Source organism: Oncorhynchus mykiss, chromosome 12 (assembly GCF_057628025.1).
Source record: "Oncorhynchus mykiss isolate SJ-2025 chromosome 12, ASM5762802v1, whole genome shotgun sequence".
Lineage (NCBI taxonomy): Eukaryota > Metazoa > Chordata > Actinopteri > Salmoniformes > Salmonidae > Oncorhynchus > Oncorhynchus mykiss.
In genome coordinates, this window is record NC_143033.1 from 62,361,568 (window position 1) to 62,374,489 (window position 12,922).

A 12,922-nucleotide genomic window follows, 5' to 3' on the forward strand; every position below is an offset into this window, starting at 1 on the left:
TGTAACGGTTCTCTTGGGGTGAAGTTGAGGCGGACCAAAACGCAGCGTGGTTGTTATTCATTGTACTTTAATAAAGAAACTGTACATGAAAAAACTAATAAAACAACAAACGTGCGAAAACCTAAAACAGTCCTATCTGGTGCAAACACAGAGACAGGAACAATCACCCACAAAACCCAACACCAAACAGGCTACCTAAATATGGTTCCCAATCAGAGCTAACGACTAACACCTGCCTCTGATTGAGAACCATATCAGGCCAAACATAGAACTAGACAAACTAGACATGTAACATAGAATGCCCACTCAGATCAGGAAAAGGAGTTGGAGCCTTTAGGACGGGAAACTTTTGGAAGGACAATTTTGATGGGGATTCTAAAGCTGACGGTGAAGGACGTGTTTTGCTTCCAAGGCAACTCGTTGGAGGGAGCATACGACGTGGCACTACATACAGAGGAGAAACATGATGATATCCTGAGAAGGGCAAGAGCAGTGGGAGGTGAGAGGCCGATGAGCCACTATGAAATAACAAGCTTGGCGAGGAACAACTTTAGGGTTGTAACTGTCAACATATACAACCCATACGTTAAGGACGATGAGGTGAGGGCCTTTCTGGGGAGATACATGGATAACGTCTCCTCAGCAAGGCACCTCAAAGACTCCCTTGGGTTTTGGAATGGGAGGAGAGGCTTCCAGGCCCTCCTCAGGGAGGACCCAAAGGGACATGGTGGCTACCTCCATCCTCCTGCTATGTTCTCCCTAGGGACTGACAGGGGACGTTGTTTTATGCACGTCAGCCTCCATTTTGCAGGTGCTGTATGGCCTATGGCCACATCTTCGCCTCGTGCAGTGCAAGAAAATGCAGATTTTGTGGATCTGGGGAGCACGAGGCGAAGTATTGTGACGAGCCTAAGGCGTGCCATGGGTGTGGCTCATTAGCACACCTGTGGCGGGGGTGTCCGGCTCGTCAGAGGTCATACGCGTCTGTGGCTGGGGGAGGAGCATGAGCGGGGGATGGGGGAAGAAGAGGAGGGGAAGGAAGAATGCCTCATGACCAGAGTACAGGTCCAGAGGGGAGGGTCGCAAGGAAGGAGGAGGGGCAAGAAGCGGCGGATGGAAGAGAGAAGGAAACGGAAGGCACGGGAGTAGGAGAACCAGGAAAAGCGGCGGAAGAAGGCAAGCGAGTGGAGGAGCATGAGAGAGAAGAAAGCGAGGGAGGAGTGGTGGAGAAGGAGACGGTGGAAGAACAAGTGGAGTGGGGGGAAAGTGCCCTGGTGGAAGAGATGAGGGGTATGGTGGAGGAACTGGCGGGGGGGAGGGTGGTATCTCTCCACTGCCGCCATCACCAAAGAAGAGAATGAAGAGGAGGGTGCGATTGGCCGACAGTGAGAGGGAGGGGATGGTCAAGAGAGTGATGGGGGTGGGAGAAACCTCTGGGTTGCTGCTGGTTTCCCCAGGCCCTCAACTTTTGTTGGGTGGGGACACACCTAACAAGTCTCAGGTGGGTGCAGGAGGAGGTGGGGAGTTTTTTGTTTGGGGACTCAGCCTTCCCCATTTTTTTCCAAAACAGCTGCAGCGCTGGGGAGGGGGAGGAGTGTGGGGGTAGACCCAGGGTGCAGGGCACCCCGGAGCCAAACACTATTCCTGCATCCTGGGTTGGTGAGATGGAGGAAGAGGGGGGGACGTCGGGAGTACGGATGGTGTTATCACCGGTAGATATGGAGCAGGGGAGCATCGGGTGAGTCTCCTGTTTTTGTTTTTTTCTGTCTGGGTTTAGTATTTGAGTGTATTACATGTTTTTATTTTATTCTTTCATGGGGTCTAATTTTACTTTTGTTAGTTTAAATGTAAGGGGTTTAAGGGATTATGTTAAGAGGGGCGGTTTTTAGTTATTTGGAGGGTGTGGGGTTTGATTTTTGTTTTTTACAGGAGGTTCACCTGAGGGATGGAGGGGATGTTAGTAGGTTTAAGAAGGAGTGGGACAAAGGGGAGTCGGTTTGGGGTATTGGGGGGGTGCACTCATCGGGGGTAGGGATTTTGTGTGGGCACAGGGAGGTAAAAGTGGAGGGTTCTTTTGTGGTGATGCAGGGGAGGGTTATAGGGGTGGATGTCACGATAAGGGATTGTAAATTTAGATTAGTGGTGGTGTATGGGCCACAGGTGGTGGCAGACAGGAGGGAGATGGTGGACTGTCTGGCACCTCTGTGTGTCACAAATAGGAAATTAGTGATAGGGGGGGGATTTTAATACAGATTTAGGAATAGGGGGGGATAGCAGTGCAGGCGCCATCACCGGGCTAATGGCTTGCCATGGTCTGGTTGATGGTGGCCTGCACACTACTACTACATGGCGCAACTCCAGGGGGGTTGCGCGGAGGCTCAACTATATTTTTGTACCCAGGTATTTGGGTAAGTTGTCTGGGCGGCTGTTGCCTGTTTTCTTTTCGGATCACGACGGGGTGCTTCTGCAGGTGGGGTCGCCAGTCTGCCTCTTTGGTAGGGGGTACTGGAAGTTAGATCGGGATGTGCTGGAGGAGCAGGCTTTTGTTGATGGGTTTTTTGGTTTCTTTTGGAGGCTTGAAGGCCTCCGGTCCATGTGCGAGGGGGTGTTAGAATGGTGGTAATTAGTTAAGGTGAGGATTAGGGCTTTTATAATAGGATATTGCAAGAGGAAAAAAAGGGAGGAGAGGAGGGAGGTGGATCGTATCCAAAGGTTAATTGAACTCGAGTACGAGGCAGGCAACCTCGGCGGGTCGTTTGACTGGGAGAGATCCGCAACCCTAAAGGCGCAGCTCAGGGAGTTGCAGGAGCGGAAGGCTCGAGCTTTCCTGGAGCGTGCACATAGTGGCTTTCTAGAACACAATGAGACTTGTTCTGCTATGTTCTTTAAGTCGGTTAGGGCCAGACAGAGTAGGAAGGTAATGCATGGCGTTAGGGAAGAAAATGGCAGTATAGTTAGAGAACCAGAGGATATGGTCAGGGTGACAACTGATCATTTCCAAGGTTTATTTAAGGAAAGGGAAATAGATGTAGAGCAGGGAAATGTGTTTTTAGAACACTTGTCCAGGCGGTTGCCGGAGGACATTAGAGAAGTGATGGAGGCCCAGATTTCACTAGAAGAGGTTGAGGCTCTTAGGAGGATGGGAAAAGGGAAGGTGCCTGGGATGGATGGGCTGCCGGCTGAGTTTTATCTCAAGTTTTGGGGTATACTTGGACCAGTGGTCCTCGAAGTCTTGAAGGCCATCCTTGAGACGGGGGTCCCGGGGGGATCAATGGCTGTTGGTGTGCTTTCACTTTTATATAAGAAGGGGGAAGTAACAGACCTTGGCAACTGGCGGCCGTTGACCATGCTGTGTGTAGATTACAAGCTACTTGCAAAGGTTTTAGCAGACCGGTTGCGCACAGCCCTTCCCTACGTCGTCCATGAGGATCAGACGTGCGGGGTAGAGGGCCACTCTATTAGATGGAACCTACAGTTAATCAGGGACTTCATCGCTTGGGTTGAAGATAGAGGACTGCCTTTATTGGTAGCAGCGCTAGATCAGGCGAAAGCCTTTGATCGCGTGAATAGATCCTTTTTATTCAGAGTGTTAGGTCGATTAGGATTTGGGGAGCAGTTCATAGGATGGATTCGTACATTATATGTCGGAGCGGGGTGCCGAGTTAGTGTAAATAGTCACTTGGGTGACGTTTTTGACCTCTTGTCTGGGGTCAGGCAGGGGTGCCCACTCTCGGCTCTCCTCTTCGTTCTGTACATGGAGCCTCTGGGGGCTGCCATTAGGGCAGACACAGGGGTGGAAGGCTTGTTGATCCCTGGAAGTGGTGGGCTGCGTGTTAAGATGACGCAGTACGCCGACGCCACTTCCTTGCTGCTGTGCAAGGACTCGTGCCTGACAAGGTCCCTTGCCATCTTTGGGGATTTCACCCGAGCGTCGGGAGCAGTTCTGAACCATGCAAAGTCTTCCGTCAAGTTTTTCGGAAGATGGCGCGGTAGAACGGATGTGCCCGGGGGGTTATCTCTCTGTGAGGGGGCCCTGAGGATTCTCTGGGTCCATTTTGAGACCTCCGGCTCAGCGACGCTAAACTGGAACATGCGTATCGCAGTGGTGTTTGTCTTTTATGGGCAAAGTCCTGGTCCTAAAGGTGGATGTGTTGCCGTCTCTTTTGTATTTGGCGTACATCTACCCATTGCCGGCTAGTCTGAGGAGGCCTCTAGTGAGGCTAGTGGCAGGTGCGAGTGTGTCGCCAGGGCAGCTTGAGGGGGGTACCACATTTCCCCCTCAAGCTGGACGCAATTTTTGTTTCTTTCTTGTTAACGGAGCTTGCTCATCCAGTGATACACCCGTCCGGTTACCTCCTGAGGGTGTTCTTCTCGTATCAGGCGAGAAGCGTAATGGTGTGGTCTAACACGGGTCCTCGGGCGGAACAGCTGCCGTGGCACTTTGGTCATGCGGCCAAGTGGCTGCGTGCGCACCCTGAGGTTGAAGTTGCCCGAGTAGGTTTAGATCACAGGCACCTGTACGAGGAGGTCAGAAAGGCAGGGAGTCCGGCGCCTGTAGTGGGCATCTCGGAAGTGGTCTGGGAGGGAGTGCAGGCGCGGGGTCTGGACAACAGGCTCAAGGACCTGAATTGGTTGAGCCTCCATAAGTGCTTGTCGGTACGTTCCATCATGTACCGGTATAGTTTGGTGCAATCCCCCACCTGTCCAAGATCCTCTTGTGGCAGGGAGGAGACTGTGCGCCATGTCTTTTGGGACTGTGCCTTTGCCGAAGTAGTATGGGCTAGGGCACGGGTGTTGTTAGGTTTGGTAAGGGGGATTTTGTATTGACGTGGGCCAGGTTAGAGAGAGGTGTAGGGAGAGCGAGAGGGACGGATAGGGACAGGTTTCTGCTCTGGCTTCTCATGAGTCTCTTTAAACGGGGGCTGTGGGAAGCCAGGCAGAACATGGTGAAGACAGGGAGAGATTGGGGGGTGGAAGGGATAGTGAGGAGAGTGGAAGGAGATTTGAGGGGGAGGATTTAGAGGGAGGAGAGGAAGTGGGGGCAGCATGCTGCTCGGGAGAGGTGGAAGGGGGGTTTAGGGCTGGGTGTCATTTAGATTTGTAAGGGGATAGATTAGGGATGGGGAGATAGGGAAAGGTAGTTTGTAGGGTGACGGGGAGGAAAGATGCTCCCCTGAGGTTTTGTTTGGGTTTTTGTTTAGTTAAATTAAAATACCATTGTTGGAGTATGTATGAAAATTATGAGTTGTAAAGAATGAATGGTATTGAAGGTAATAAATTATTTTTTAGAAAAAAAAAAAAGATCAGGCTGTTTAGGTTTTCACGTTTCTTGTTTTGTATTGTTCGTGTTTATCTTTTATTAAAGATGAATCAAAATAACCACGCTGCATTTTGGTCCGCCTCTCCTTCGACGGAAGAAAACCGTAACAGAATCACCCACCACAAAAGGACCAAGCGGCGTGGTGACAGGCAGCAGGAGCAACGAAATCCAGATTTCTGGACATGGGATGAGATATTGGATGGTAAAGGACCCTGGGCTCAGCCTGGAGAATATCGCCGCCCCAAAGAAGAGCTGGAGGCGGCGAAAGCGGAGAGGCGCTGGTATGAGGAGGCAGCACGGCGACGCGGATGGAAGCCCGAGAGTCAGCCCCAAAAATGTATTGGGGGGGGCACACAGGGAGTAGACCTGCGCCAATTTCCTGTGCTTACCGGGGGGCTAGAGAGACTGGGCAGGCGCCGTGTTATGCTGTGGAGCGCACGGTGTCTCCAGTGCGGGTGCATAGCCCGGTGCGGTACATACCAGCTCCGCGTATCAGCCGGGCTAGAGTAAGCATCGAGCCAAGTGCCTTCCTCTCAGTACTGAGCTTCCTCTCAGTACCGAGCTTCCTCTCAGTCCCGAGCTTCCCCTCAGTCCCGAGCTACCCCTCAGTCCCGAGCTACCCCTCAGTCCCGAGCTACCCCCCAGTCCAGAGCTACCCCTCAGTCCCGAACTGCACATCAGTCCGGAGCTGCCCCTCAGTCCAGTGGGGCCCTTGGTTAGGGTTACTACGCCAAGGTCAGCGGCGAGGGTTGCCAATCTAAGGACGCGATGCATGCAGACTAAGACTTTGTTGGAGTGGGGTCCATGTCCCGCGCCGGAGCCGCCACCGTGGACAGACGCCCACCCGGACCCTCCCCTATGGGTTTAGGTGTGCGGCCGGGAGTCCGCACCTTGGGGTGGGGGGGTTCTGTCACGCCCTGGTCTTAGTATTTTGTGTTTTCTTTATTATTTTGGTCAGGCCAGGGTGTGACATGGGTTATTTTATGTGGTGTGTTTTGTCTCGGGGTTTGTTGTAGGTTATGGAATAGTGGCTAGTGGGGTTGTCTAGAATAGTCTATGGCTGCCTGGAGTGGCTCTCAATCAGAGGCAGGTGTTTATCGTTGTCTCTGATTGGGAACCATATTTAGGCAGCCATATTCTTTGAGTGTTTCGTGGGTGATTGTTCCTGTCTCAGTGTTTGTTTGCACCAGATAAGGCTGTTTAGGTTTTCACGGTTCTTGTTTTGTATTGTTTGTGTTCATCTTTTATTAAAGATTAATCAAAATAACCACGCTGCATTTTGGTCCGCCTCTCCTTCGACGGAAGAAAACTGTAACAAGCTGTCAGAGCAGCTTACCGATCACTGCACCTGTACACAGCCCATCTGTAAATAGCCCACCCAACTACCTCATCCCCATATTGTTATTTATTTTTGCTCTTTTGCACCTCAGTATCTCTACTTGCACATCATCATCTGCACATCTATCGCTCCAGTGTTAATGCTAAATTGTAATTATTTCGCCACTATTGCCTATTTTTTGCCTTACTTCCCTAATCCTACTACATTTGCAGACACTGTATATAATGCCCATATGCACTTCCTGGATGACTGCTGTCATTTCATTAGGGTTGGGCCATAACATTCACATATTAACATCCCCGCCCTTAACTTTCAGAAACAGTATAACTACTATAAGCTATTTTAAATATGTTGCATTGCCATCAGCATCAATAGCCAATCCCTGCAATAGCCTCTAGCCTCAGGTTCTATCTTCTGGTGGAGCATAGGTGGGCTATTCCAGTATCGTAGGGTTGCATTCATTGCACGATTTTGCTCCAGCTCAGTGCAAATATACCTGATAAAAATAATCATGGTCCAAATTGAAGACTATGATTATTTGAACATTTGAATCCAGTGTGGGACCAATGCAGTGCTCCAGGACCAGAGTTGCGCACTCTTGCTCTCTAGAAGACGCTGTGAGTCTCACATCAAACAGACTTGAGACAATAGTCAAATTTCAAACCATTCAAGAAGCAATGTCATTGTATTAGAAGGTTGTCCACAGCTTAATTTCCACTCTTCTGTTTGCTATATTTTATAGAGATGTTTTTGTTTGTACAACAAGCCACATATTCTGGATATTCTGAAGTGCAGGAAGACACCCATCAATCCAACCCCCTCCCAGATCCTTTTCCCTCCCTCATCCCTCCCCAGGCATTTGTTGGCTCCTCTTAATGACAAAGTCATGATTACTGTCTTGGGTGATGCTCACAAAACAACCTAGAAATTGACCAGCTGTCATTTAATCTGGTAGTCTCTTCCAATATAGCACACAACAAGAGCCAAGAATGGAAAACAAAACCATGACTGAGAAAAGTATTCTATAAACAAGATTGAAATAATAAACAGATATGGAAGTAGACAGGATCAAATTATTATCTTAGTGCCCAAAAACAAATATTAGTTTCCCCCCAGGAGCTTATCTATTATAGATTTGATATCAATTTTATCCAGCCAAAACATGGTTTTGTTTTAGCACTGCTTTTTATTACTCTCATTCATTTTCCCTACTGAATTCTGTCTCAGAGTAATTTCAGGGTTTACAGTTTGTATTTCCAATTGACTTAAATCCGAATAAGAAATGCTGCCACAGTTTCCACACGAAGCTGGGACAAACATTGTTTTAAATTGATTTGAATTCAACACCTAGTATTAAAGTGCAGGAAAAATGTAATACATCGTGTTGAATTGAGTCAGACCATCTATTTTTGTGGTGTTCAGCCATCATTATCTGTCAGTTTCACCAAATTAGTAGTTATCTTCTTTTCCAGCTGGATCTGAGAACGACTGGGAAATAGTACAATATAACTTTACCTACATGACTATAGGCTTGTAGAGGCAATGTTATGTTGTGTGTTTTTTTTACTCGAACATTGGACGTGTCACTGTCCTTAGAACCATTCCACTCTACGTAACCCGCTGTGCTCCGGTAGCCCGCTCTGTGCTCCCCCATCCTAACCCATTCGCTTATGCTCACCTACATCGCTCTCAACAGTTCGTCCATCCGACCACTCTCTCCTCGATTAACCAACAGCGAATACGTTCGGAGACGACACTCTTTCCGTGGAGAAAGAACAGCAGCGGGAAAACACAAACTCTCACACACCGGACCCTACAGGTGTAGCCTAAATAACTTTCGGTGAGAATACCAGGTTTTCTTTTCGTTTTACATAACAATTACCCCGTAATTATTTGATTTATGTCCATGACATTTTATTAATCCATCCACATTTCGGGAAATTTACGGAATTCTGAAAAATGTTGCGAACAAGGATCGCACTTGTTCATCAATTCCTTTTGTAACAATTTAGTCCACATGTAGGCAGGCCTATGCCACATGAGGATGTATTTGAGTGTAATTTCGAAGATATGAGTGTAACGTTAGTGGTGGTTTACCTGGAATTATTTTAACAGAATCGTACGACATCGTAAATCAAATGGATCTTTGGGGAGTGTACCTATTTCATCTCGTATTCATTGGTGAGTACTGCCGTAAGTTATGTTGTAATTAATTAATATTGATGGACCCGTTTCTTCCATTACACCTGTGTGTAACGGTAGAAGGCCGCCAGAAACTTGTCACAGAAAAATACTTTCGGCTGCAACTGTGCTAATGCCGGTTAAAACAGTGTACAGTAAGTGTATATTTAACATTTGTGAAATTATTTTGATGTGATATGAAAGTAAAAGGCTTTGTTTCTAGAACCATATCGCAATTGAGAATCAATTCACGTTTAGATGGAGTATTTGACTGTTTTGGCTGCCAGACGAAGTCAAGCTGTGAAAATAAGCAAGTCCTTGGACCTTAAGGAGTAACAGTTGGCACCTTAAGAGCACATCTTAGACTAGCAATAGCCTACATTTTAGTTGTAGGAAAGGATGGTTTTGCCATCTAGAGAATGGGCTCCCGAGTGGCGCAGCAGTCTAAGGCACTACATCGCAGTGCTTGAGGCGTCACTACAGACCCTGGTTTGATTCCAGGCTGTATCACAACCGGCCGTGATTGGGGGTCCCATAGGGCGGCGCACAATTGGCCCAGCGTCGTCCGGGTTAGGGTTTGGCCGGGGTAGGCCGTCATTTTAAATAAGAATTTGTTCTTAACTGACTTGCTAGTTAAATAAAAAAAAAAGAACATACATTAAAATGTGATTGCAATTTAAATGTATGCCACATTGAAAATCAATATGAGGTTGAAATTAAGTGGCTCACTAGCACTTCATAAGTGTTCTGATACCCAATAATCTGCATACACCCATTATGATGGGTCAATTTCAACATGGAGTAGCATCATCTTATTTTCATTCAATTTGGAGTAGAAAGGATAACTGACTTTCTCATAGGCATTCTCCAAAACAATTACATGCCAAGCATGGTTCAGACAGAAAACACCATGTTGAACCTTTGATTAGAAAAGATTACAATACATGCAATACGTTAGTCTTCGGCGTTAGGCTCTGCTCCTTTGGAGAAGCTCACTGTCAGAGTATGCATCCTGTTAAGATAATAATAATACAGGCAGTGAGCAATGTACACTATAACAATCCCCCTGACCGAAACATTTAAAATATAATCTCCCCTCCAAAAGTGAACCTAACAACATTTTGGTCCATATTATCAGGCTGCTGTGTTATTTAGCAATAAGCATTATCACCTGTAGCCTAACTTATGCAGCATAGTGGCTTCAAATTAATAGGCTGAAGCCCATCTGTGTTTGTGCAAATCATTAGCTAAATCAGTGCTTCCCAAACTTTTTCAGTCATGCCCCCTTTCATCACGGGGGAACATCCTGTGAGGGGTGGTCCAAAATAGGGAGGGTTGTCAAACTTTTTTGGGGGGGTTTGGGGAGGGTTGCGTGTTTTTTGGGGGGGCACAAGGGAGGGTAGTGCGGTTTTCCCCTGGTTTACATTCGCTTTTTTGCAGGTTTTACAATATAATTTCTTCCATCCTAGCCAAATTTCCTCATGTGCTTGCATGCGCCGCCTCTATATCAAGATGTTTTGGTACTTCCCTTATACAATATTGCTTTTCCGTGTGCTAACTTTTATTGTAAACTGGGTGGTTCGAGCCCTGGGTGGTTCGAATGCTGATTGGCTGACAGCCGTGGCGTATCATGGGTATAACAACACATGTATTTTTACTTTGTATGCGCGTGCTCTAATTACATTGGTAACCAGTTTATAATAGCAATAAGGCACCTTGGGGGTTTGTGGTATATTGCCAATATACCACGGCGAAGGGCTGTGTCCAGGAACTCCGTGTTGCGTCGTGCATATGAACAGTCTTTAGCCATGGTATATTGGCCATATACCACACCCACTCGGGCCTTATTGCTTAAGTATGCCGCAGGTAAGTTTAATCTACCAGTCTAATGGTCTATCCTGCCCTCTATCCACCATTCATAGTGACAATAGCGGTAGGTGGATCGTTTGTCCAGATCTGCAATAGGTTAACTAGCAATCATACCACACATAAAATCATTCAAGGCTGCATACATTTTTATATGAATCGACAAAAACAAATAGGAATAGCTGATAGAACAAATAGGAATAGCTGATAGGCAGCGGAGAGGCCAGGTGCATCACTGCGCATGAAGTAACAGAGAAGACATGAGACACACAGCTCAAAATTTGATTTGGATCAATTGTGGGCCTTCTTTCGACAGTTTATATGGTCTAGAAAGGCACAGTAGCAAACCAGTCTGGCTATATTTTTTTAAAACTTCTGATACTGATTGCGTTGTCTTTTGCAGATCATCATTCTCCTCTGTCATCCTATAATAATGTGGCCACATACTGCATGCTCCCGGAAGGTCCAGGTATTCAGGAAAGCTTAACTCATGCTCTGCCTCTTCTCCAATCCGAGCAGCTAACTTTTTAAACGCATTACCTTTTATATATGTCATAAACACAACCAGTCACAATGTTTTCATCTGATTAGGCTACTTCAAAAGTCTCCTGTAGGCATGCACACGTTCATCCAAAATATACAGATTATATGAATGATAATGAACTTCCACAGGGTGGTGAAAGTGCACCGTGATGAGGTTGTTACGGTGCGTGAATGAGGACCCAAAAGCGAATTAACTTAAACAGAGCTTCTTTAATTACCAAACATAGGTAGGCTCAGACGGACCGGCAGATTCCGACAGGACAAGACAAGGTTACAGCAAACATGACGACAGTCTGGTTCAGGCATGAAACACAACAAACAAGAATCCGACAAGGACAGGAACAAAAACAGAGAGAGATATAGGGGACTAATCAGAGGGAAAAGGGGAACAGGTGGGAGAAGGGGTGACGAGGTAGTCAAGAGGAGACAAGGAACAGCTGGGGGAAAGCGGGGGAGAAAAGGTAACCTAACAACGACCAGCAGAGGGAGACAGGGTGAAGGGAAAGGACAGAGACAAGACACAACATGACAGTACATGACAGTACCCCCCCACTCACCGAGCGCCTCCTGGCGCACTCGAGGAGGAAACCTGGCGGCAACGGAGGAAATCCTCGATCAGCGCACGGTCCAGCACGTCCCGAGAGGGAACCCAACTCCTCTCCTCAGGACCGTACCCCTCCCAATCTACGAGGTACTGGTGACCACGGCCCCGAGGACGCATGTCCAAAATTCTACGGACCCTGTAGATGGGTGCGCCCTCGACAAGGATGGGGGGGGGGGGGGGGGGAAGACGAGCGGGGGCGCGAAGGACGGGCTTGATGCAGGAGACATGGAAGACCGGGTGGACGCGACGAAGGTATCGCGGAAGAAGAAGTCGAACTGCGACAGGATTAATGACCCGAGAAATACGGAACGGACCAATGAACCGCGGGGTCAACTTGCGAGAAGCCGTCTTAAGGGGAAGGTTCTGAGTGGAGAGCCAAACTCTCTGACCGCGACAATATCTAGGACTCTTAGTTCTACGCTTATTAGCAGCCCTCACAGTCTGCGTCCTATAACGGCAAAGTGCAGACCTGACCCTCTTCCAGGTGCGCTCGCAACGTTGGACAAAAGCCTGAGCGGAGGGGACGCTGGACTCGGCGAACTGAGATGAGAACAGCGGAGGCTGGTACCCGAGGCTACTCTGAAAAGGAGATAGCCCGGTCGCAGACGAAGGAAGGTAGTTGTGGGCGTATTCTGCCCAGGGGAGCTGTTCTGACCAAGACGCAGGGTTGCGAAAAGAAAGACTGCGTAAGATGCGACCAATAGTCTGATTGGCCCGTTCTGCTTGACCGTTAGACTGGGGGTGAAAGCCGGAAGAGAGACTGACGGAAGCCCCAATCAAACGGCAAAACTCCCTCCAAAATTGAGACGTGAATTGCGGACCTCTGTCCGAAACGACGTCTGACGGAAGGCCATGAATTCTGAAAACATTCTCGATGATGATTTGTGCCGTCTCTTTAGCAGAAGGAAGCTTAGCAAGGGGAATGAAATGAGCCGCCTTAGAGAACCTATCGACAACCGTAAGAATAACAGTCTTCCCCGCTGACGAAGGCAGTCCGGTGACAAAATCTAAGGCGATGTGAGACCACGGTCGAGAGGGAATAGGAAGCGGCCTGAGACGGCCGGCAGGA

At 48.1% G+C, this 12,922-nt stretch overlaps 1 protein-coding gene across 1 annotated transcript in view; it reads left to right on the top strand.

Annotated features, from left to right (window-relative positions):
- Window positions 1–366: 366 nt before the first annotated feature.
- LOC110537871 (GDNF family receptor alpha-4-like) overlaps window positions 367–12,922 on the top strand; it is a 98,554-nt gene continuing 85,998 nt past the window's right edge. Inside the window, exon 1 of the mRNA XM_090191386.1 lies at window positions 367–499. Within this exon, the coding sequence (XP_090047512.1) occupies window positions 367–499 (133 nt within the window). The remainder of the gene's footprint in view (window positions 500–12,922) is intronic.